Raw genomic sequence first — 26,364 nt, 5'->3', positions numbered from 1 at the left:
TGTAGTAGTCCAAATTTCTGGATGATTTTATGAACTAAAATTTGGACCCTGTTAGGCACAGTGGGTATACAACTTTAATCTCAGCTACTTGGGAGGCAGAGGCAGGCAGAGATCTCTGAGTTTGAGAACAGCCTCGTCTAATCAAGAGTTCCAGGCCAAGCACAGCTTCACAATGAGGCCATGTCTCAAACAACAACCACAGAGATTTGGACCTTGGACTGGAGAGGTGACTCGGAGGCTAAGAGTACTGGCAACTTTCAGAGGACTGGAATTGGATTCTCAGCACACATGGCAGCTCACAACTGTCTGTAACTTGATTTCCAGGGGAACCAATGCCCTCTTGTGGCCTCAATGGGCACTGCATGCATATGACACAGACATACAGCAGGTAAAACACCCACACACATAAAATAAAATAATTTAAAAAAATGAAAAAAAAAGGGGGGGGGGCTGGAGAGATTCTTAAAGATTTATTTGTTTTTATTTTATGTGTATGACACTTTTCCCTGCATATATGTTTGTGCACAACGTGCTGTGGGTACCTGGTGCCTATGGAGGTCAGAAAAGTCATCAGATGTCCTGAGACTGGATTACAGATGGTTGTGAGCCACCATGCAGATTCTGGGAACTGAACCCAAGTCCTCTGCAAGAGTAATACATGCTCTTAACTGCTGATCCATCTTTCCAGCCCCTTGTTTGGACTTTTCTCATCTTCCTCTGAGATGAAGTTTACAGGGTTAAGGAAGGAACGGATTTTCCCTTGAACAGCTGGACCTTCCCAGGGTGATGCCTGCTCCGAGTTGCCCAGAGCCTCCCTTTTGGTTTGGATACTTCTTCCATGTGATCGGGGACAGTGCACTCAGATCATCCCCCAAGGCCTCTGGAGTTAGCAGAGCAGCTTTGGCCGCAATGCTAACCTTTCTCCCTAAGATCTGAATCTCAGCTACGGTAGTCTAAAGGCTGTTGAGTGAACCCCCAAACCATCCCTTTCCTTTCAGTTACATGGAGATTCAAGTCTTTACCAGTTGGGAGTCTCAAAGCCTGCTTATGAAGGCCTGTGTCCCTTTGGCCCCTTGATGAGGGTTTCTGTTTTTCCTGCCTGGGTTTCTTTTTTAATGGCGGGTTTCTATACACATACATATACAATATATACGTGTGTGTGTGTGTGTGTGTGTGTGTGTGTGTGTGTGTGTGTGTGTAAGGAAGAGCTAGGTCACACCCAGTCCTCATTGAATCCCTTTTCCTGTTAACTAAGTCCAATACTAAGTATTTGATTGACAGCTGGCACAATTGAGCTTTATTTTGGATGCCTTACAGCCCCTGTCAGATGAGGAGTAACTTAGTTTCTTCCTGGGAATCTTCTGTGGGGCCACAAAGGAGATCTTCACATATTGGAGGACCTTGGCTTGAGAACTCAAGAAGTCATGCAAGTCCCTAGACAGAGCCTGGACAAGGAGGTGGGGACTATCCTTGAATCCCAGGGCAGGATCTTCCAGGTGAGCTGGGTGACTTGGGATGCTGGGTCCTCAAAGACAAACTGGTCCTGGGACTCAGGGTTTAAGGATTTACAGAACAGGGCACTATTTAAGTCTAGGGCAATAAACCATTCTGGGGTCCTTTGAGATCTGGGCCAGAAGAGTGGGTGAGTTGGGGACCAAGGGATGAAGTGGAATTACACCTTTATTAATAAGTCTGAGGTCTTGGACTAGTCTCCACTTTGTTAGATTCTGGACTCCAAGAATAGGAGTGTTACAGGGACAGCAAAGTTGCTGTTAGACAGGCTGTGATGTTTGGGAAAGCCCTGCTGTGTCTCCGGGTTTAAAGGATACTGTCACGGGTGGGGAAACAGCAGCCCCTCCCCTAGACCTGCCCTCCAGTTCCAGACCCCTGCCTCTGAGGAAGCCTGCCAAAAGCCAGCCCCTCCCTGGGGCTGCTCAAGACCACGCCTACAGGGTACTTAGGACCTGGTAGCCATATTTCCCATGTGACCCTTCCTCTGTGACTCTTCCCCTGCCTTCCCAAGGGCCACTCAGGATTGCTTTGCTCATTAAACCTGGATTTATTAATTCAGTTTGATTTGGCTTATTACATCGGTGGCAGCGGGAACCCAGCAACCAGGGATCAAAACTTATCAATTTGATGTCCTGACAGATCTCCGGCTTGGAGGGAGGACACTAACAAGGTAGCCTTTCTTTTGTCTCTCCATTCTCTTTCATTGATTTCTTCCTGGTCTTGATTGTAGACTAAATTAGTGGCACTGTTGAGAAATTTGTCTAGGGTAGGGGCTGGAGAGACGGCTCAGCAATTGAAGGGCACTGGCTGCTCTTCCAAAGGACCAGGGTTCGATTCCCAGCACCCATATGGCAGCTCACAATTGTCTATAACTCCATTTCCGAGAGATCTAATGCCCTCTTCTGGCCTCTGCTGACAATACACACGTGGTGCACAGACATATTTGCAGACTAAATAACTCATACACATTAAGAAATAATCTTGGGTTGGAGAGATGGCTCAGTGGTTAAGAGCACTGACTGCTCTTCCAGAGGTCCTGAGTTCAATTCCCAGCAACCACATGGTGGCTCACAGCCATCTGTAATGAGATCTGGTGCCCTCTTCTGGCCTGCAGACATACATGCAGACAGAACATTGTATACATAATAAAAAAAAATAAATATATAAAAAAAGATCATTTTAAAAAATAAAAAAAAGAAAAGAAATAATCTTGGGTTGGAGAGATGGCTCAGTGGTTAAGAGCACTGACTGCTCTTCTAGAGGAACAATTGAAGGGCACTGGCTGCTCTTCCAAAGGACCAGGGTTCAATTCCCAGCCCCTACATGGCAGCTCACAACTGTCTGTAACTCCAGTTCCATAGGATCCAATACCAATACCCTCACACAGACATACATGCAGACAAAACACCAATGCACATGAAATAAAAGTTAAAAAAAGAAAATCTTTAGGGGACTTGAGAGATAGCTCAGTGGTTCAGAGCACTGGCTGTTCTTTCAGAGGACCAGCTTTGACTTCCAACATCCACGTGGTCACTTACCACCATCTATGAATCCAGTCCCAGCTGGGTCTGACAGCTTCTGTGGGTACTGCACACATGTGGTACACATACATAGGTGCAGGCGAAACACCCCTCCCACACACACACAAAACCAATCTTATCATTTTTTTTAAATCTTATAGGGTGTTATTAGTCCCTAGAAGATCTTCTGTAATGTTTGTCTGATGGCCAGGGTAGTCCAAGTTGTAACCGTGATCTGTCAAAATCAGGAGTCCCTTGGGGCTGGAGAGAAGGCTCAGTAGTTCCGAGACCTTAGCCTTCTTGCACCAGACTTGGGGTTGTTCCCAGCAACCACATGGTGGCTCACAGCCCTCTGTAACTCCAGTGTCTGGGGAGCTGATGACCTCCTCTGACCTCCACGGGGCACTTGCATGTATATGGTACACACGAACTCATGTAAGCACACACACATACACAGAATAGCAAATAAATAAATCTTTAAAAGGGTCGGGCAGTGGTGGCAGCAGCGGCGCACGCCTTTAATCCCAGCAGAGCCGGGTGGATCTCTGTGAGTTCGAGGCCAGCCTGGTCTACAGAGGGAGATCCAAGGCCGGCACCAAAACTACACAGAGAAAACCTGTCTTGAAACCAACCCCTTAAATAAATAAATAATCTTAAAAAAAAAAAAAAAAAAAAAAAAAAAGAAGATCAGGAGGAGTCTGCCTATTGACCCAGGATCTGAGTGGATATGATTAGTGCCTCATGGCGTCTCCCTAGGAAGGCTGTGGGAGACTCAGCTCCTTGAATGACTCAAGACAGCTTGTAGTAATTGAAGGGTTTTTAGTGTGGGTTCTTTTTCAGCCTTCCAAGATGCAGTAAGAAATGCTTTTGTCTCAGTCTCCCCAGGAGACTGTCCCATTCAGAGCCACTCATGGGGATTGCTTGCCATCAGTAGAGGGACAATTTCCTCCCTGTGCCCGTCTCCTTCAGAATCTGCCTTGTATGTTTTATCCCCACACAGTTTTGCAGCCCATGAGATTGTAGTCTTCTGTGAGGGTTAAGGTTAAACATGAGTATGCCTTTTCATGTCCATGTCAAATCACAGGACTGGGCTAGTCCCCAGAAAATACCTATTAATCAGGAGCCTCTCGGGGCAGTTTTAATTTGCCTTCAGTCTTGGACCTGGTTGGATCTTTTCTGGGGTTCTAGGTATGCCTCTCTCAAGGGCAAAGGAGAGGGGAGAGGGGAGCCTGGAGTTTTGGTTCCCCTAGATAAGGAGGGCAGGAAGGAGACATTGTAGGTACTCCTTCCTAGATGGAAGCCTTTTCTCCTCTATGGGACAGTTTCTTTCCCAATGTGGTGTATTTAAAGGCTTTGGGGACTGAGTCAAAATCATGGCTAGAATTCATGAACCCATGTGGTTGTTTTGTTTTGTTTAAGAATTATTTTTATTTTCTGTGTCTGAATATTCTGTGTGCATGGACGTATGTGTACCATGTGTGTTCCTGGTGCTCATGGAGGCCAGAAGAGGGCGGCACATCCTCTGGAACTGGAGTTAGACAGTTGTGAGTTTCCATGTTGGTGCCCTCTGCTAGGGCAAATACTCTTACCAACTGAACCATCTCGCCAGCCTCCCATGCAGCTTAAAAAATTGTTTTGATTTATTTTATTTTGTGTGTATAAGTGTTTTGCCTGCACATGTATGTGTGCTCCATGTGCATGCCTGGTGACTGTAGAGGTCAAAAGAGGGCATCAGATCTCCTAGAACTGGTTGTGAGCCACCATGTGGGTGTGGGTAACCGAACCCAGGTCCTGTGAAAAACATTAAGTGCTGAGTCATCTCTTCAGCCCCTCGTGTCATTTTTTTTGAAAATATAAATCAGGGTTTGTTTGTTTTTTTTCTCAAAGCAAAGAAATCTTGCATATATAGTAAGTCATACCATTTCCCTCCTCCCAGAAAAGCAAGTCAGGTTGTAAATATAAACTGATAATTAATACTTCCCTCTGGGGGCCATTTCCCCTCCCCCCCCACTTCCCATCTGGTATTCTGGCCAAGCTTGAACACAGAAAAACACTATCCTTTATTATTATTATTTTTTCCTTAGGATCTGGAGATAAAAGTGGTCTAAGTTGGGTTTTTTTTTTCTTTCCTTTTAAGATAGGGTCTCTCTACATAGTCCTGGTTGTCCTGGATCTTACTATGTAGACCAGGCTGGCCTCCAACTCAGATATCTACCTGCCTCTGCTGGGATTAAATGAATGAGCCACCATACCCGGCTGGTCTGCGCTCTAAGCGGACACTGAGTGGTGGTTTGAAAGAAAATGGCCCCTAAAGAGAATGGCACTATTAGGAGGCATGACCTTATTGGAGTAGGTGTGGCCTTTTTGGACAAAGTGTATCACTGTGGGGTGGGCTTTGAGGTCTCCTTTGCTCAAGCTGCACTCAGTATGACACGGTTCACTTCCTGTTGTCTGCAGGTTCAAGATGTAGCTCCTTCTCCATTATCAGCTCCTTCTCCAGCACCATGTCCGCCTGCATGCCACCAAGTCCCTCCAAGACGATAATGGACTAAACCTCTGAAACCCTCTGAAACCGTAAGCCACCCAATTAAATGTTTTTCTTTATAAGAGTTGCTGTGGCCATGGTGTCTCTTCACAACAATAGAAACTCTAAGACACACTCCAAAGGAGAAGAAACAAGGTGGACTTTGACTCTGGGTCGCTTATATGTTGTGGGTGTTCTGTGGAATCCTGGATAAGCTCCTAAGCTGTAATAGTTGTTATAGTTGTGGTCTGTGACTCCAATACCACGTCCTCCAGATGATGAGGAATTAAGCCCACAGATAGAAGAAACAGAACACTTGGCCCTTGGCCAACATGTTTATTAGAAAGTGAAAGAGAGGGGTTGGGGATTTAGCTCAGTGGTAGAGCACTTGCCTAGCAAGTGCAAGGTCCTGGGTTCGATCCTCAGCTCCAAAACAAACAAACAAACAAACACAAAAAGAAAGTGAAAGAGAGGTGGGTGGAGAGACGGCTCAGCAGTTGAGAGCCCTGGCTGATCTTCCAGAGGACCTGGGTTCAATTCCCAGCATCCATGCAGCAGCTCACAACTATCTGTAACTCCAGTTCCAAGAGACCTGATACTCATACATGGACATATATGCAGGCAAAACACCAATGCACATAAAAAAACTCATTTTTAAAAAAGTAAAAGAGAAATTTTGAAGCAGGAGGATTCAAGAGAAGATACTGTCGAAGGAAGGGCTGTGTGTTGTTAAATGGTTACAGAACAAAGAAAACAATAATGTCACCAGACATAGTGGCACATGCTCTTAATCCCAGTGCAAGGGAGGCAGAGGCAAGGAGACCACTTTGAGTCTGAGGCCAGCCTGGTCTACACAATGAGTTCCAGACCAGCAAGGGAGATCCTGTTTTAAAGGAAAAAACAAAGCTAGGCAGTGGTAACAGCCTTTAATCTGAGCACTTGGGAGGCAGAAACAGGCATATCTCTGAGTTCAAGTCCAGCCTGGTCTACAGAGTTGGATCTAGGACATCCAAGGCTACACAGAGAAACCCTGTCTCAAACAAAACAAAAGAACACTTGTCATTCTTCCAGAGGATCTGAGTTTTATATCTATGACTCACATTAAGAGGCTCACAACCCCCCCTAACTTCAGCTCTAGGGAATCTGATGCCCTCTTCTGGCCTTTGTGGACACCTACATGCACACAGAGAGAAATACACATACACACATAAACAAAATTAAATCTTTTTTTTGTTTGTTTTTTGTTTTTGTTTTTTGTTTGCTTGTTTTTTTGAGTCAGAATTTCTCTGTGTATAGCCCTGGCTGTCCTGGAACTCCCTATGTAGACCAGGCTAGCCTTGAACTCACAGAGATCTGCTTGACTCTGCCTCCTGAGGGCTGGGATTAAAGGTGTGCGCCACCACCACTTGGCAAGTAAATCTTTTTGTAAAAAAGGAAGAAAATACTAATGGGATAAATGGTGACAGTTGGTTTGTCTTCTCCTGGTGCACAAGGTAACCGATTTCTTTTCACAGCACTGGGGTTATCTAAAGATCGTCAAACAGAAGGCCTCTGACGTGTGGAGAGTTTGACAGGATGACTGGGGCCTCCAGATGTGCAGCATCTTATTGGGTCTGGCTCGAGATTAAAAGCATGCACCACCACACCGGCTGATTCTGGTTCTCATGGAGCGGTTGAGCTCTAAAGAGCTCCTGTTTGACCTGCACATGGTGGTCCATGCCTACAAATCCTAGCACTTGGGAGGTGAAAGCAGGAGAATGAGAGATTGAAGGCCATCCTTGGCTGACATAGTGCGTTTGAGGCCTGTCTGGTCTGTAGGAGACTCTGTCTCAATAATAGTTCTATTTGGGTTGAGCACGTGCTCATTTGGTCCTTTCTTCTCACTCATCCTAAAGCTGGATGCTGAACCCTAAAAAGACTGGTGAGGTGAGGGCTCTGCCTAGAACCCAAGACTGTGAGGACTGAAACACCTCCCCGTCCCACCGAGAAGGCCCAGCCGGAAGCAGCCAGCAGCATGACGTCCCCTCAAGTTATGACTCACGGCTCTCTTTCCACTCTGGGGTCGGGCATCTTCGGGATCCTATTTCTACTGGAGGGGGCCTTTGCTAGAGAGTGTCTTAAACCTTTTGGGGCTTAAGGGTGTGATGAGAAAAGGGTAAGTGTGAGGTCAGAAGTGGTAAGAGAAGGGAGAGGAGGAACAGCTCCCCCGTAAAGGGCCTTGAGTCCCCACTGGAAGCCCGCATCCACCACAGTTCACATGGAACTTCAGCACAAAGAATCCGTGAAAATATCTGTGGTGCATGTATTGTGTGGTGGTTATGCGTGTAAACGTTCTGTGTGAGCTCCCTCCTAATCAATGTCTATGCCGCATGCCATGTGTGTGCATGTGTGTGCATGCATAGAGAAACAGGAGGTGGATGTCCAGTGCCTTCCTCGATAGCTTTCTTCCTTCCTTCCTTCCTTCCTTCCTTTCTTTTTCTTTCTTTTTTTGAGACAGGGTTTCTCTGTGTAATTTTGGTGCCTGTCCTGGATCTCGCTCTGTAGACCAGGCTGGCTACGAACTCACAGAGATCCACCTGGCTCTGCCTCCCGAGTGCTGGGATTAAAGGCGTGCGCCGCCACCGCCTGGTGATAGCTTTCCTTTTTATTTATGTATTTTACAGAGCTTTATGGGCTCAGCAGGCCACACTGCTGTCAAACCTCATATCCTGAGTTCCATCCCCAGGACCACATGGTGTGAGAGAGACAACTCCTGCAAGTTGCCCTCTGACCTACACAGGCTTGCCCCTGCTGTGTGTTGAGTAGCAAATTCCTCCAAGGCAAAACACACCACCCTGCAGGGAAGCCCCTGGAAACTAGGGAAGGAAACAACTCAAAAGCTTTAGGAAGTCCCTGAAACTGACCAGATTCACTAGGCCGGTCCTTCTCCAGGGTTATATAAGCAATGGAAACTGCTGAGAGACACTCTGAGGAGATCAGCTGTGCAGCCTGGAGGAAACTCTCCAACTTCTCAAGCCGCCTTCAAAATTGTACAGCGAGTGCTAGTCCCAGTTTCTGTAACTGTCACTCATGCTGGCTTGGGCTTTGGTGATGCAGCTGTCTTTAAGTCATTTATGGTCCTGTAAGTAACCCTTCACCCACACCCTTGTCAGTAACCCCAATATAACCCATTGGTTTACCAAGGCACACTTTGATGCTGTACTTCCTTTGGTTTCTTGTCAGTTCCATGGAGTGAGTAGACATTGTTCCTATTTCACCGGGAATGTGTGCCCACCCCTCCAAAAAAATAAATAAAAGTAATATGAATATTTTAAATGCCATCAAAAATTACATTTAAAATTTATTTTGTAGCCAGGTATGGTGGCACATACCCTTAGTCCCGGCACTCAGGAGGCAGAGGTGGGCAGATTTCTGAGTTCAAGGCCATCCTGGTCTACAGATCGAATTCCAGGACAGGCAGGGCTATGTAGAGGGACCCTGCCTCAGAATAAATAAATTAATTATATATACACATATATAATTATATATACATAATATATGTGTATATATACATAATATATAATACCTTATACACATATAATTATATATACACATACATATGTGTATATATACATAATATATGTAATACATTATACATATGTATATACATATTTAATTTACTTTGTGTGCATGAGCACAAGTGGAGGCAGAGGATATTTGCAGGAGCTGGTTTTCTCCTTTACCACGTGGGGTCCTAAGTACCAAACCCAGCCACCTTATTTTTTTTGAGAGACGATCTCTCACTGAACCAAGAGCTCATAAATTCAGCTGGACTGGCTGCCCTTCCTCAGCCCAGGGCTGCATCTAGCTTTTTACACGTGTGTTAGGGATCCAAACTCATGCTTCTTAAAATAGTATTTTTCATTTCAATTCTCAGATACCTTTTTTTTTTTTTAATTTTATGTTCATTGGTGTCTTGCCTACATGTATGTCTGTGTGTCTGTGTGAGATTGTCAGATCTCTTGGAACTGGAATTACAGTTGTGAGCTGCTATGTGGGGGCTGGGAATGGAACCCGAGTCCTCTGGAAGAGCAGCCAGTGCTCTGAACTGCTGAGCCATCTCTCCAGCCCCCAGATATCTTCTTATCTTAGTCCTTATCATCACTTTAAAGGGATCATAGGTCGTAGAGAAATAACCAGAAAATATCCGCAGCTCACTGTTGTATCCCCCAGCCTCGGATCTCAGAGAGGGAGTTAGCTTAGCCAGAGCCGGAATGAATCTGCCCAGGCTGAAGGCCTTCCTTCTCTCCAAGGGTACACCCGATCCAGTTCCTGAGACTCGAGGGGGCCCCCTTAAGAGTCTGCAGCTGGACCAGACATCCAGGATTCCCTAAGCCTGTTCCTGCTGGCGGGTCCTCCCACCACAAGAGCTGATTTTCAAGTTGGGGGAAGAGGCCGGTTTCCCATCCCCCAGTTATCCCCACAACGCGGAGTCCGGGGAAGGAGGGGGAGTGGGAAGGGTGGGGGTAGTGAGAGAGCCAGGTCCTTGCTAGTAAATCAAAGTTGGTTTCCCAGAGGGAGCTGCAGCCGCCGCTTTGACTTCCTTCTCCCCTCCCCCTCTGCGTTACCCCACAAGCCCAGCTCCAGGGTTTCAATTCCACCCTGAAAAGCAGTGGGGCCTCCGCTCAAACCCGCCCAGCTCCTCCAATTCCCAACAACAGCTTAAGTTACAGGAAAGAGCGAGCGAGGGGAGGGGGGATCGAGGTGACCCCCTGCCTTGAAGCAAAGGAGAGAAATCCTGGGAGAGAGGAGAGAGAGAGGAAACAGAGGGGCTTAGGAGATGCCCCCCCCTCCCAGATGGAAGGGAGTGGCCGCAGCTGAGAGGAGCCCCCAGTGAAAAGCCAACTTTCCCAGCGGGTATCCACACGGTTCCCCTCACCGAGCCTCCACACTTCAACCTGCATGTCACTCAGGCTTCCCCTTTCTTCTTGGTGTTAGGCCCTCGCCTTTTAGAACAGGAGACAGAGTTCTTGATCCATTGATCCCCACGAACCCTAATTTCTTCAATGTAAAAGCAGAGTCAGCCACTCACCAAACTCAGCATAGATTTCTGAGCCTCCTTCTCTGCCCTGAGCCACCCACGCTTGCTCAAGCTAAGGCCTGGGCTAATTAAAGCCCTTAAGTAATACATTCTCTGTGATATCTGTTTAATCCTTTTAAAGCCCATTTGGCCTTCCAGAAACATGGGTGTAGGTGCTGGAGGGATGAAGGGCCAACTAAACAGGCGTGGATTTTGGCAGGGCCAGGTGACAGGCACTGAGGACCTGGGAAGGCAGGAAGCAGAGGTCGCAGAATCCTAGGTCTTTGCAGATGAGAGCGACTTCCATTGATCCTTTTCCATTGGCTTCCTGACTGTGGAGATTACAGGCATGACCACCGCTCATGGTCTGTGTCCAGCTGACCTTGGTCCCATTCCTTCCTTATTTAATGTGCTTTGCTGTTGTACCTGCATGTATGTCTGTGTGAGGGTGCTAGATCCCCTGGAACTGGAGTTACAGACAGCTATGAGCTGCCCTGTGGGTCCTGGGAATTGAACCTGGGTCCTCTGGAAGAGCAGCCAATGCTGTTAACCACTGAACCATCTCTCCAGCCCCATCTGAGCTCAGTCACTAGCTCCAAGAAGGTTTTTTGTTTATTTGGTTTGGTTTTGGTTTCAGGTGTTTGTTTGTTGTTGTTTTAAAGACAGAGTCTCACTATGTAGCCCTGGCTAGACTAGAACACACTATGTAGACCAGGCAGGCCTCAAACTTGCAGATCCCCACCTGCCTCTGTCTCCCAAATGCTGGGCTTAAAGCTATGCTCTACCACACCCAGCCCAAGAACGGAGTATTTTTGATTAGAGAATAAAACCTTTAAGGATTGGAAAGTATCTGAAATTTTTTTGCTCTCCTTTCATAGTCCCCAGACAGATGCCAACAATCCCTCCCTCTTCAGGGCAGAAGGTGGTAATGCTTTGGGGAGGAAGAACAGTGATCCATTATGGAGGAGAAAGGTGGGGCTCACTCTCTGCCAGAGCTTCCTGGAGAAGAGACCTTTCCCTTAGGAGCACCCCACAACAGGCACGATCCCCTAGAGATTCTGTAGACGTAGCAGAGAGAGGCAGAGAGAGGCAGAGAAGCTGGCTTCTGAGAAGGAGCCGGGGTTGGGGGAGAAGAGGGTGGGCAAGTGCTTGGGCAGCTGTCCCTATGGTGGGAGGCCGACATGGAGGACTTGCGGGGAAGAGGGAACCCTGGGCAGCGCCCCTCTGGTTTCCTTCGCTGGGCATTCTCTATGCTGTCTTTTGAGCATGCTTGTGGCATGCAGGATATCACTGGCAGGCTGTCATTCACTCAGCTGTGTGGGACACACAAGCCTTTAAGCCTGTCTGGGTCTGGGAGGCTTTGAGTGAAGGAAGTTCCAGAAATGCAAACACGGTCGTCTCACAGTCCCCTCGCCCTCCCCAACATCAGCCTGTGCTTTTAGAATTCTTTCTCTTTTAAAAAACTTTATTTATTATTAGACCTGGAACTCGCTTTGTAGATCAGGCTAGCCTCCAGTCTCAGAGATCTCCCACCCTCTGCCTCCCATGTCCTCGGTGGTTTAAAGGCATGTGCCATCATACCTGGTCTTTTTTTTTTTTTTTTTTAAACAAGGTCCCATGTAATCCAGGCTGGCCTTCAACTTGCTATGTAGTTAAGGCTGCTCTTGAACTCCTGATGCCCTTGTCTCCAACTTTCCAAGTGCTGGTGTTACTGGTATGCACCATCCCACCTCTGACTTAGACTATCTGCCTTACATGAAGCAGGTGCCCCATAATTTGTTGGATTAAAAACAACAATAGCCAGTCAGTGGTGGCACACACCTTTAATCCCAGCACTCGGGAGGTAAAGGCAGGCGGATCTCTGTGAGTTCGAGGCCAGCCTGGTCTATGGTGAGAGTTTCAGGACAGCCAGGGCTATTACACAGAGAAACCCTGTCTCCAAAAAAACAAACAAACAAACAAACGAAACAACAACAACAACTGAAACAACTCCTGGCTCAGCGGTGGAAGGAGCTGGCTGCCAGGCCTAAGGACTTGAGTTCGATCATGGGGAACTCACACAGTGAAAGAAGAGAGACAGGACTCCTAGAAGTTGTCCTCTGATGTCTGCATGCACCCACAAAATAAATAAATAATAAATAAATCTAATTTAAGAAATAACAACACATATTAACCAAGCTTTTAGCTTAGCACTGGGTCAAGGGAGGGCTACATGCCATTTCACAATTGAAGCAAGGTAAATAAAACTTCTGAACTGGAATCAGGAAAAACAAGCCGTGTGGCATTCTCTTGTAGAATCTAGCCTGGCCTGATTCTTCCTCAGGCTCCCTTCTTGGTTCTTAAAGGTTGACATCTCAGACAGCTTTTAGCCTTCCTTCCCATTCTGGGTTCTCTAGATGGTCTCGGTCCCACTTGCAGCTCCCCATCTTAGGCTAGTGACCTCCCGCTGGGCACTGGGCTTCAAAATCGATCTGCCTATACACCCATGATGAAGCTGGTCCACGCTCAGCTTCGATTTTTCCTTGATGTTCTGACCATGGCCAATGATAGCTGGGATATCTAGTCAGAAACCTGGGGGTGGATCTCCTTTCTTCCTGCCTCTCTCCACATTTACACACCCCCTCATCTCAGTTTTCACCCTTACCATCTCTTGTCTGAAAGCTTTAAGATAATAGATTGATACAGTTATATGTATTGGATTCGGTGTGATCATTTGGTACATGAATAGAATCTGTAATAATCAAAGGGTAGCAGACATTTCCATTTCCTTAAACATTGGTCATTTCTTTGTGTTGGCTTATACTTCCTACTCCTATGAAAATAAACTTTTTTCCCCCTAGACAATCCAGTGTCTCTCTTATGGAAGGTGAATGCTTGTCAGCCCAGGAGTTATCTTTTTTATTTTTCAAGACAGGGTTTCTCTGTGTAACAAACAACCTTGGCTGTCCTGGAACTGGCTTTGTAGACCAGGCTGGCCTCGAACTCAGGGAGATCCACCTGTCTCTGCCTCCTGAGTGCTGGGATTAAAGGCGTGCGACAACACCGCTCTTGCTACCATTTTTTTTTTTTTTTTTAAGATTGGGTTTTATGTTGCTCAAGCTGGTCTCCAACTCTCTATGTAACTGAGGATGACTTTGCTCTGTTCAAAGTGAACTTTGTAACTTTTTATGTGTGACTGAGACTAGGTTGGATTTGTCTTTCTGTGCCTTATCTGGCCCTTGCAATCCACCCTAGAGTTATGTCTCTGGATGCCTGTTGTGTTTCTCAAAGCTGCCCAAATATACGACAGTGTCCCCCCCCTCCCCAGCCCCCTTCCAGGCCTGGTCTGTGTACAAGGTGCTCAGTCAAAGCCTCCTGTGCCATCACCCCCCCACTCCCCCCCCACTCCCCCCCACTCCCCGCCTCAGTCCCCCAGATGCACATGGAGCTCTAACAGGGCCAAGTACCTGGGCACCCTGCCCATTCCCCAATCCATCTATTCCCCCAGAATGCCGCTGTACTGGCATTCCATGCTCTGGACTGCCTGCCTGTTTCTCCATTAGATTGTGAATGCATATTTCTGCATCCAGAGTCTTGCAGGGCTCATCCTTCTGGCCTTTCTTGCCTCATCCTCATTCACTCATTCCAACCATGCCTATAACTCAGTTAGATACCCTCCTCATGATGCCTTCGCAGCACCAGAGACCTTCTCTCCGGAGAGCTGATAGATAAAGCCGCTGGGCTTTATCTATCCATGCTTGTGATTGTGTGATGAATGTGAACCTCTCCATTGGAACCTACGCTGCATAGGAATGCGGCTGGGTCTGGTGCTTAATCTATAAATTAATTAAGCAAATAAATACACAGTTTTTTAAAAGGCACTGGGCACTGTATAGTGGAGGAGACATAGCTTTAAGGGCCAGGTGTGGGTGCACACCTGTGATGCCAGGGTTTGGGAGGTGGAAGCAGGAGGATCAGGAGTTCAATGTCATACTCCACTACATAGCAAGTGAGTTTGAGGCCACAGCAAGCTTCATGAGATCCTGTCTCAAAACAAAAGAAAAAGCCCAGGGTGACACAGCTTTGAAATTCATGCTACTCAGGAGGCTGAGGAGGCAAGATCACAGGAGTGAGTGCTGTGGAATAATCCTTCTGTACACTGTGTGAATATATGTCACTATGGCTGGTTTAATAAACAAGATGACTAGCCAATAGCTGAACAGGATAAACTTAGGCAGAGAATGATGGGATGAGGAAGGGTGGAGTCATAGAGTCACCAGCCAGCCAGAGAATAAGGCAGATACACAAAATAGGATAGAGATAAAAGCCAAGAGTCTTGGGGCAGCACATAGATTAATTTAAATGGTTTACGTTGTGGGGCTGGAGAGATGGCTTAGAGGTTAAGAGCACTGCTTGTTCTTCCAAAGGTCCTGAGTTCAATTCCCAGCAACCACATGGTGACTCACAACTATCTGTAATGAGATCTGGTGCCCTCTTCTGGCTTGCAGGGATATATGCAGACAGAACACTGTATACATAATAAATAAATAGATTTAAAAATAAATGATTTACATTGTAAGAGCTAGTTAGTAACAAGCATGAGCTATTGGCCGAGCATTTATAATTTACATTACATCTCTGAGTCAGTTATTTGGGAAGTGGCTGCCAGTTATTTGGGAGCAGGTGGTCAGGACAGGAAAACTCTGCCTACAAGTGAGTTCCAAGACACCCTAGTTAATGAGATCTTGTCTCAAAATAAAAAGTCAAAAGAACTGGAGAAATGCCTCAGCCATTAAGAATCCTTGCTGCTCTTGTAAGAGGACCAGAGTTCAGTTCCTGCACCCACACCCACATGATGGGTCTCAATTAGTACCAGGGATCCAGTTCCCTCTTCTGGCACCTGAGGCATGCATGAATTACACTTGCATACACACAGGAAAAACACTCCTACACATAAGTATAAAGAAATAAATCTTTAACAAAATAGCTTGGCATGGTGGCAATCATGAGGCAGAGCAGACATGATCAACATAAGGAGTTCTAGGCTAGCCAGTGCTACATAGTAAGAACCTGTCTCAAAACAAAACAAACAAAAAACAATTAAAATAATGACTGTATACACACACACACACACACACACACACAGAGAGAGAAATAAATAAAAAAAAAATGGCTAGGGGGCTGGAGAGATGGCTCAGAGGTTAAGAGCACTGGCTGTTCTTCCAGAGGTCCTGAGTTCAATTCCCAGCAACCACATGGCTGCTCACAACCATCTGTAATGAGATCTGGCTCCTTCTTCTGGCCTGCAGGGATACATGCAGGCAGAACACTGTATAAATAATAAATAAATAAGTCTTTTTTAAAAAATGGCTAGGAATGTAGCTTAGTGTTAGAGCACTTGCCTAGAATGTGCAAGACCCTGGCACCACAATATGTGTGTGTGTGTGTGTGTGTGTATCTATGTATGTATGTATGTATGTATGTATGTATGTATGTATGTATGTATATCCCAGCAGGCCTGATTTTACTTTTGCCTTTTCATTTTTTGTTTTTTGAAATAGAGTCTCACTCTTTGCTCTTGCTGACCTCAAACTCATAGAGATCCATTGCCTCCGCCTCTCAGGTGCTGGGATTAAAGACCCGTGCCACCATGCCTCGCTCTCTTTTTAGATTTTTCAATTTTAAGTGTGTGGGTGTTTTGCCTGCATGTATGTCTGTGCGCCCTGTTCATGCCTGGTGTTTACTAAGGTCAGCAGAGGGCATCAGAGCCCCTGGAACTGGGCTTTCAGATGTCTGTGAGCCAGAATGTGGGTGCTGGGAACTGAGATGGGTCCTTGGCAGGATTAACTGCTCTTTTTTTTTTTTTCTTTAAAGATTTATTTATTTATTATGTATACAGCATATATGACTGCAGGCCAGAAGAGGGCACCAGATCTCATTACAGGTGGTTGTAAGCTACCATGTGGTTGCTGGGAATTGAACTCGGGACCTCTGGAAGAGTAGTCAGTGCTCTTAACCACTGAGACATCTCTCCAGCCCTTTTTTTTTTTTTCTTCAATTTTTTTTGGGACAGGGTTTCTCTGTGTAATTTTGGAGCTGTCTTGGATCTTGCTCTGTAGCCCAGGCCGGCCTTGAACTCACAGAGATCCGCCTGGCTCTGCCTCCCGAGTGCTGGGATTAAAGGCGTGCACCACCACTGCCTGGCTCCCATCTTTAAATTTTAAAAATTGTATCTACTTAATTTGTATGTAGGGGTATGTGTGTGGAAGTCTGAGCACAACTTGTGGCCTCTAGTTCCCTTCTTCCTCGAGGTGGGCCCCTAGGACTGATGTCAATCATCAGGCTTGGCAGCAAGTGCCAAGTTTACCCACTGAGCTGCTTTATCAGTTCTTCAAAACATTTGACGTCCTGGAGTTACCTGGTACATGGCCCACACTCTAAAAGGAGTCTGTGACCAGCCTGGGTAACAAGGACACAGCATAGTCAGCTCCCGCAGCGATTACGTTAGTCTTGGAATCAGGAATCCTTAGTGTGTGCAAGGCCTGGTGTGTGTGTGTGGGGGGGGGGGGAGGCAGGGCACAAGACACAGGACAGGACTCAGGTACAGGGCTCCCAGTTTGTATTCTTCTGGTCCTGGGCTTGAGCCTCAGAAGAGAGGGAAGGAGAGAGGGAGAGAGAGAGAGAGAGAGAGACAAGGTGGGTGATGGGTGGGGTGGGTGGGAGTGCGATGGGCAGGGGAGGAAAGCAGGGAGGGAGGGACAGAGCGAGAGAGAAGGGGAATAGTGTGTTGAAGGAATGAAAAATTGACCGACTGCATGAAAAAGGTTCTTTATTTCCACTTCCCAGCTTCACCCCTTAGTCTTGGAGTGGTCCAAGGGATAACTGCCACCCAGGCTACCCCTGACCTGGAAATGGATTTGTCCTGGAAGGAAATCGAAGATTCAACACTTACACTGGATTTGCTCTCAATTTATATTAGACTGTGAACTTCCTGAATGGGGTACAGGAGCCTGTCTTACTTTAAAAACTTGATATATATATTTTGCCTGTACAGGTATTTTGCCAGCCCATATGTGTATCACATTCATGTAGTACCCAAGGAGGCCAGAAGAGGGCATCTGATGCCCTGCAACTGGAGTTCTAGACCTGTGTGAACCATTAAGTGGGTTCTGGGACTCAAACCCAGGTCCTCTGTAAGAGCAGCCAGTGTTCTTAACCACTGAGCCATCTCTCCAGCCCCAGAACACTTTCTTCTTTAAAAGAGGGGAAAGAAGTTATTCAAGACTCCAAAAGGATACTGAGGGTGGTGGTATATAACTTTAATCTCAGCACATGGTAGAAGACAGATCTCTGTTAATTCGAGGCCATCCTGGTCTACATAGAGAGTTTTAAGTCATCCAGGATTATACTGTGAGGCCCTGTCTTTAAAAAAAAAAAATCATCCAAAAGGAGCATTTTCAGGTTGTAAAGAATTTGAATATTTTTGTTTGTTTCTTTTTTTGATTTTTTTTTCCAGACAGGGTTTCTCTGTGTAGCCCTGGCTGTCCTGGAACTCGCTCTGTAGACCAGGCTGGCCTCGAACTCACAGAGACCTGCCTGCCTCTGCCTTCTGAGTGCTGGGATTAAAGCTGTCTGCCATCACCGCCTGACTTTTGTTTATTTCTTTTCTTCCATTCTCATTCTGCAGTTGAGGCTGGCCTGGAACTCCTAGTAATTCTCCTGCCTTAGACTTCTGGGATCACAGTTGTGAGCTGCTGAAAATTTACAATCATTCATCTAGTCGGGGGTTGGGTGGGGAAGAGACCACTTCTTAACCCTGTGAAGCCCAGGTTCATCATACAGTCTTCTCTCCTTTAAGCTGCTGTTTTGCCGGTTCCAAACGCAGCCCAATCCTAGCAGCCCAATCCTAGAGCAGGAAGCAGCTCTCACAGCCGGGAAGATTTGGCCCACAATGAGAAACAAAAGCGGCTTTCTGAACTCAATCTTCTTTCTTTTTAAGTTCTCCTCCTCTTTCTCTCCAGAGAGACAACAGAAATAATTGATCCATCATCCCTTACCAGACACAGATTCCCATGCAAATTCCCTCCTCTCTCCAGACCTCCAATTTACAAGCCTAGTGTGTTGGGGTGTGTGTGTGTGTGGGGGGCTTTCTACGGACCACGCCACCCCTCAGCCAGGTGAGATGGCGAGGAGAAATCCTCTGTCACAACCCCAGCCTCCACCCTCGCCACACACACCATCTCTCGGGTGTGGAATCACTTAAAGTTTGGGTAAAACTCCCTTTTCTCCCGGGAGATCAAATCTGGAAGCCTTTAGGAGGCGGGGCAGGGATGGGGAGGGAGAAGGCAAATTCCCCAAAACATTCGTCAGACCTAAGAGAGCAGTTTATTCCCTCAAAACTGCCCATCACCCCCGCCATTAACTTTCTATTAAGACCTCCTCCTTATGGCAACTAAACTTTACTTTGCATAATTAAGACTTTCCTCGGAAGAGGGGTGGATTGAAACCTCAGCTCCAGGCCTTTCTCCTTCACCTCACCCCCCACCCCTGCCCTAGCCCTGCAGCCTGGCCTCTGAGTTCCTGAATTTTCTCACTTTGAGGTGCCACGGAACACAAAGAACCATAATGGGCTCCTTTGTGCTCGCTATGGGGCAATTACACCCCGGAGTCCCGGCCCCTTTAAGAGCCCCTTAAAGAGACAGGCTCTCATTTTTCAGAGGGTTACTTAAGGGTGTGTGAAGGGGGAGGGGCAAGGCAAACTTCTCGGGGTCCTTGTTTAGGGTGGAGTTACACTTTTACCACGACTGTATGAGAAGGGCTTGAAAGAAGTCTTTGCAAAAAAGTTTTAAAAGTTCGCTTACGAGCTTTTAAAACACACACATTTTTATATTTTTATATATTTTTTAACCTGAGATTTTTTTTTTTCACTTGATTTTATAAATGGCATTGGAAAAGGGAGGCGGGGTTGAGGAGCGGGGAGGTGAGCCAAGAGCTTGTGTACCCGAGAGCGCCTGGGCTCCAGGACCCCAGATCAGGCTTGAGTTGCCTGGTTCGGACGCCACCCTGGGAAAACGTGTCTCTGGACCTCGCCTCGGCGACTCCGAAGAAATCGCGGATTGGGCAAACAGCCCCTAATATAATAATAGCTTGTCTCTTTAAAAAAAGCCAAGGGAGGGGGGTAGAGTTTTCTTGGCATCTGGTTTCTGATCTCATTATGTTGTGGTCGACCAATCCAGCCCTCGGGGCTGGTCCTCGAGTTTAAATCTGATTGGCCGAGAGCACATTTTGGGACGGTGCAAAGCTCGACGGGGCGGTTTCAAGGATCCCTTTGAGGGGGGGCCGGGCTGAGGAGAGGGCGGGGCCGCCAGCGGGGGCCCCCTTGAAACCGACTAATTGGGATCGGAGAGGCCGAGGTGAGGGCTGAAGGAGGCACAAAGGAGTCGCTGGGTAGAGGAGGGTGGGGAGAGGGGAAGCCCAGAGGCTAGAGGAGGAGGAAGAGGAGCGAGGGCAGCTGTGCGCGGTGTCTTCGACCACTCAGTCCGACCGCGGCGAGCCAGCAGGCGGGTGCGCCGCCCCCTCCCCCGCCCGGCCTCCCCAACTCTGCGGCCGCGAGCAAAGTTTGCAAAGAGGCGCGGGAGGCGGCCGGGCAGAGCTAGGCGGCAGCCGGGAAGGCGCGCGGTCTCGGGGTTGGGGGCGGGGGCTGGGGGGAGCCCAGGAGCCGAGTGGGGGGCGGCGGCCAGCATGCGGGCCCGCAGCGCCCTGCCCCGCAGCGCCCTGCCCCGCTTGCTGCTGCCACTGCTGCTGCTGCCAGCCGCCGGGCCGGCCCAGTTTCACGGGGAGAAGGGCATCTCCATCCCGGACCACGGCTTCTGCCAGCCCATCTCCATCCCGCTGTGCACGGACATCGCCTACAACCAGACCATCATGCCCAACCTTCTGGGCCACACGAACCAGGAGGACGCGGGTCTGGAGGTGCACCAGTTCTACCCGCTGGTGAAGGTGCAGTGCTCGCCCGAGCTGCGCTTCTTCCTGTGCTCCATGTACGCTCCGGTGTGCACGGTGCTGGAGCAGGCCATCCCGCCGTGCCGCTCCATCTGCGAGCGAGCGCGCCAAGGCTGCGAGGCGCTCATGAACAAGTTCGGCTTCCAGTGGCCCGAGCGCCTCCGCTGCGAGCATTTCCCGCGTCATGGCGCGGAGCAGATCTGCGTGGGCCAAAACCACTCCGAGGACGGAGCTCCGGCGCTACTCACCACCGCGCCGCCTTCCGGGCTGCAGCCCGGCGCGGGTGGCACCCCGGGCGGCCCTGGCGGCGGTGGCGTGCCGCCACGCTACGCCACTCTGGAGCACCCTTTCCACTGCCCCCGCGTCCTCAAGGTGCCGTCCTATCTCAGCTATAAGTTTCTAGGTGAGCGTGATTGTGCAGCGCCCTGCGAGCCCGCACGGCCCGACGGCTCCATGTTCTTCTCGCAGGAGGAGACGCGTTTTGCCCGTCTCTGGATCCTCACCTGGTCGGTGCTGTGCTGCGCTTCCACGTTCTTCACGGTCACCACCTACTTAGTGGACATGCAGCGCTTCCGCTACCCAGAGCGGCCCATCATCTTTCTGTCCGGCTGCTACACCATGGTGTCGGTGGCCTACATCGCGGGCTTCGTGCTCCAGGAGCGCGTGGTGTGCAATGAGCGCTTCTCTGAGGACGGTTACCGCACGGTGGTGCAGGGCACCAAGAAAGAGGGCTGCACTATACTCTTCATGATGCTGTACTTCTTCAGCATGGCCAGCTCCATCTGGTGGGTGATTCTCTCCCTCACCTGGTTCCTGGCAGCCGGTATGAAGTGGGGCCACGAGGCCATCGAGGCCAATTCGCAGTACTTCCACCTGGCCGCCTGGGCCGTGCCGGCCGTCAAAACCATCACCATCCTGGCCATGGGCCAGATCGACGGCGACCTGCTGAGCGGCGTGTGCTTCGTGGGCCTCAACAGCCTGGACCCGCTGCGGGGCTTCGTGCTGGCGCCGCTCTTCGTGTACCTGTTCATCGGCACCTCCTTCCTGCTGGCCGGCTTCGTGTCGCTCTTCCGCATCCGCACCATCATGAAGCACGACGGCACCAAGACGGAGAAGCTGGAGAGGCTCATGGTGCGCATCGGCGTCTTCTCGGTGCTCTACACGGTCCCGGCCACCATCGTCATCGCCTGCTACTTCTACGAGCAGGCCTTCCGCGAGCACTGGGAGCGCTCGTGGGTAAGCCAGCACTGCAAGAGCCTGGCCATCCCGTGCCCGGCCCACTACACGCCGCGCATGTCGCCCGACTTCACAGTCTACATGATCAAATACCTCATGACGCTCATCGTGGGCATCACGTCGGGCTTCTGGATCTGGTCCGGCAAGACGCTGCACTCGTGGAGGAAGTTTTACACGCGTCTCACCAACAGCCGGCACGGCGAGACCACCGTGTGAAGCGGCCTCGCCTGGTGGGCACCCCCTCCCTCCCCCAGGGCCGGACTGCGTGGTGCCCTCCTTCACTCGGAGGAGGTGCGCCCTATGGACTCCTATTTTATTTTTTTAAATAAAGAACAGTAAAAACCATTATTTTAGGTCGCTTTTTAAAAAGAACTCTGTCCAACACCCCCTACCAGGTTTGTAATTAAAACTGTAAATAGTCTTTGTAAATTTAATTATTATATTTTATATTTAAAAGGAAAATGGGGAAAAAAAAAAAAAAAGACCAGTGAGGGCGCCAGGGCTGAAGAATGGGGTGGGGGTGGGGGAGGAGGTCTCGCCTCTTCTAAGTGCCCTTTTAAAAGCCGCCCTGTGCTCTGGTTCGAATTTTTTGGTGATTTGGCAGGGCTGGGCCTGCTGGGGAGGCACCTAGCATGCGCGCTGTTTTTGTTGGCTTCAAGGAGTTGGAAGTTAGTTCCACTCAAGTTCTATAAAAGCCAAATTTGCAAGCCTCCTCGCCGACGCGGGGCCTGTGGAAGCTGTTGGATATTTTTTAACGAGACTTGGATTCGTTTTGTTATATTTTATTTCCCGTTCTTCTCCCCCACCCCACCCCCTTTTCACCCTCCTCATTTGTTCTGTCTCCCTCACTCGAAATCTGGAAACCTCCCAATCCAGATGCAGACGCGGAAAAACATACCGCTTTTCGGGAGAGGGCGGAGATGTGGGGAGGAATGGCCTCCACCCCCCCCCCCCAGCCCACTCCCCCGCGGGCACGGAGATCCTTCTGTGGTTTCAGCTCCGGCCCACGCGCAGAGAGTGGGCCACAAAACGCTTTGTGAAGTGTGTTTTGACACTCCCCCCCCACCCCCGCCCAGTACACACACCATTTTAAGAACTACCTTCTTTCCTTGAATTTTAGAGATTCCACTAGCCTCTGAAGCCTGTATTTGCAAACCCTAGGACCTTTTGCTCTTCGATCCCTTTCTCTCCCGGTAGTCTGCTCCCCGCAGTGGTATCCAGGTTAGCAGTTTTTAGGGTTGGGTTGTGTGTTATGTGTGGGGTTTTGTTTGTTTGTTCTTGTTTTCCAAAAGCAGTAAAAATGGTTGGGTTGGAGGGAGGGGAATGGATGGGCTGGTGGGAAATTTTAGTTTTCTTTTGACAAAGACTGGCCTTTTAAAAAAATAAAAAGTTGTCCAGGAAAACAAGAACAGAAACTACTGGGTTAAGTTCGCTTTAGAAGGCCTCTCTGGGCAGGCTCTTTGTGGCTGTGGGGATGGGGTTGCGTGTTTACGTGACATTCTATATCATAAGAGTGATAGAATGTGTCTAACATGTTTCTTCCCCCTGCACACAAATAAAAGTAAAGATTTTTCTTAAGTTAGCTGCCTGAGAGATGATATATAAAGTATCTTTGCCAGTATGAGAATTCCAGTCTCCAACACACATCAGTCCTCTCTGCTGTTTGGAGTCTTTTAGAATTTGGAGGCTGAAGAATTGCAGTCTAGCACGCCAGAGCTCTGCCCTCACCATCTCTCCTGTTTCTTGATAATAGTGCAAATTAAACCTAATAATCATCCTAATAAAGCGCATTTAATTATCTTCAGAGATCTAGCCCTTTAATTGTGTTAACAGGGTTGTAACTCCCCCTCCCCTTAACCAAACCACACACACCCCCTCCCCTCCCCTTCACCTATTTGGTTGGGGGTGGGGGAGAGCGGGCTCCTTGCCCAGGGCCTCAATTGTTTGACTAAATAGTTGCGGGGAAACTGATTTCTTATCATCTTTTGTTGGCAGACTTGTGGGGACTGGGGAGAAAGTAAGTTGGAACCCCGACTTCCATGTGTTTGTGCGTGTTAGTTTATGTTGGGGGAAGGGAAGTGGGAATGCTTGGTGGTAATTGAAGTCATATGTGGGGCTTTGTTTGCAATTGTATTGAAGCCTGGGCATTTCAGCAGAGACCCCCTTCCCAAAATATATAGTCTTTCTCCAAATTATTTGTGCTAAGTTCACCAAGTCTTCAGTATAAATTTGCCTGTGATGGGGGCGGGGAAGCAATGTCACCACTCCAGGGCTCCATTTCTTCCCAGTCTGAAAGGACCCGGTAAAGGCTATGGGAAAGTTAAACTCCACACAATTATGAGTGTCTCTCCTGGCAATAAAGGTGAGACTCCAGGAATCCAGTGGGGTTTACCAGTGCCCGGGATGAAGTACAACAGGAAGAGGATGCTGGTTTCTGCTGAAAAATTGGGGAGAGCCTTCCCCACCCTCGAGATTGCCAGGGTCTTGGCTCTGTGTGCTTCTGTGACATCCGCTTCTGTGCCCTCACAGGAATGGCTTAAAGAGAGGTGAGCTGGTGACGCTAGCCTTTTCTTCCCACCCCCTCCCCCCACCTCAAGGTCTCCTGCCAACCTAGGGGTACAGGGCCTGGGACGGTGGACAAAGTGGCTTTGTGATGAGCGGGGATAAATTAGCTTCTCGGAGAGCCACAGATCCTAAAGAGGCAGCCAAGGAGTGAAGTGCCTGGGAGAACACAGTGGGGGAGACCTCCCTCCATCCCACTCCCACTTCAATGAAACCTCTGAAAGGAGGGGGAGCTTGAGGGCAAAGTGTGAGGGTACTGCAGGCTAGAAAAGGCCTTAGAGGGAACCCCAACGGTCGGTCGACTGCCTGAGCTTGAGGCTGCACCTGGAATCAGTGTCTCCATTGTTTGGAGAACCCAGTTAAGCAGCTCAGAGGTTCGCTTCTAGGTCCTGTGTGGAGGAACGACTTTCTGTCTTGTAAACGGGTTGCTCCTTCCCTCTGGAGGAAGGCCTTGCATTTAATGGAGGGTAGAATTGAAAAGGAAAACTTCGTAGGTCACAGGCCACAGGTGATGTCTCCCTGTTCTCTCAAGTCCTAGAGTGACATGGCAGCTCTGCCGTGGCCAGATCTCTCCTTGAGACAGCTCTGCCGTGGCCACATCTCTCCTTGAGACACTCTCTTCCATCTCTCCTGCAGCTCTGCCGTGGCCAGATCTCTCCTTGAGACACCCTCCTTACTGTTTAGACTGTTTAATGCCCCCCCCCCCAAGTCCCGGCCTTATGTCAAAAACATCCCCATTGTTACAAATTCCTACTCCTCTAAGAGATCGTTAAAAAGTGGGCCTCCGAGAAGCCACTTAAGTTTTCCTAGACAAATTCCTCTGTCTCCCAAAGATTGAGTATCGGGTTCTTTTTAGAGGACCTGTAACTGCCAACTCCTGGACTATTAAAGGGGGGAAGTCTCCAAGAGGTGTTGGGACTCTTGTGTTTGGTTGGATTCTGGCTATACTGGCTGGGTGCTAAGGGACATGCATGTGAGCTCATGGAGCCGTCCATACGCCTGCCCTTCAGTTGAATTGTCCCTTCTGTGGATTTTGCTGCTCACTGGATCAGATCACCTCAAACCCCTAAAGTTAAATTTCTGATGGAAGATTACACTGACTCGGAATATGAACACTCTTTAGTTCTTTGAAGGGCTGGGGGAATGGGGAGAGGCCAGCCCACATGAACACACAATTTTACATTTTAAGTTTAGGAGGATTCCAGACCATTTGGCCAACTCCCCCGCCCCAGCTAGTTATACTCATCTCTGTGGTGGAACGGGAATCTGTGTGATAGACATGGTAGCTCCTGCCTGTAATCCCAGCACTAGGGAGGCTGAGAGGAAGCATGGTTTGGGCCACAAAGTGAATTCTAGGCCAGCCTGGGCTATGATGAAACTCTCTCAAAACAACAGTAAACACACACACACACACACACACACACACACACACACACACACACACACACGGGGTGGGGGGCAGGGGCACAACTAACTAGACCTATAAAAGCAGAAACCCCCAAACTAGATGGTTCTTAGGATGATGAGAGTCTTCTCTCAGGTAACAAATTTTATCAGACCCAGCAGAGTGTGGGGAGTTGACGATATGGAGTGTTTGGAGGGACAAAGGACAGGTCTCTGCATCTGTGTGTGGAGAGACACCTGGGTGAGGCAGGCCAATTGTGCAGGGTTTTCTCACCTCTGCCTGGTGTCCCCATGGGCAGAAAGGCCATGTTCCTGTCAAGCAAGGCTGCCATGTGGGTAAGCTAGGTGATACAGACAGAGCCAGCCTAGAGCACATGTCAGATACACCCTAGCACTTTCCCAACTACTTAGGATAAATTCCTGAAAGTAAAATTACTGCCTCAAAGGACACACATTTCTTGAGAGCCTCATAACCTATTGGTAGTAGTACTTTCCACAGATTAGAATGATTTCCCAGGATCCTAGGTTCGAGCTCTGATTCTGAATGCTAGCCTAGTGTCTAGGGG

At 48.7% G+C, this 26,364-nt stretch overlaps 1 protein-coding gene across 1 annotated transcript; it reads left to right on the top strand.

The window, feature by feature from the left end:
- The first annotated feature begins 19,530 nt into the window (after positions 1–19,530).
- Fzd2 (frizzled class receptor 2) lies at positions 19,531–23,636 on the top strand. The gene has a single exon (XM_028882621.2). It carries the CDS (start codon positions 20,336–20,338, stop codon positions 22,046–22,048), a length of 1,713 nt encoding a protein of 570 aa, XP_028738454.1. The 5' UTR covers positions 19,531–20,335; the 3' UTR covers positions 22,049–23,636.
- Positions 23,637–26,364: the final 2,728 nt, after the last annotated feature.

Source organism: Peromyscus leucopus, chromosome 8b (assembly GCF_004664715.2).
Source record: "Peromyscus leucopus breed LL Stock chromosome 8b, UCI_PerLeu_2.1, whole genome shotgun sequence".
Lineage (NCBI taxonomy): Eukaryota > Metazoa > Chordata > Mammalia > Rodentia > Cricetidae > Peromyscus > Peromyscus leucopus.
Note: the sequence above shows the minus strand (reverse complement) of the source record. Positions and strands in the feature narration are given on the sequence as shown.

What these genes read in the sequence shown, in the direction of transcription:
- Fzd2 (XM_028882621.2), top strand. Translation starts at nt 20,336, where the DNA reads ATGCGGGCCCGCAGCGCCCTGCCCCGCAGCGCCCTGCCCCGCTTGCTG.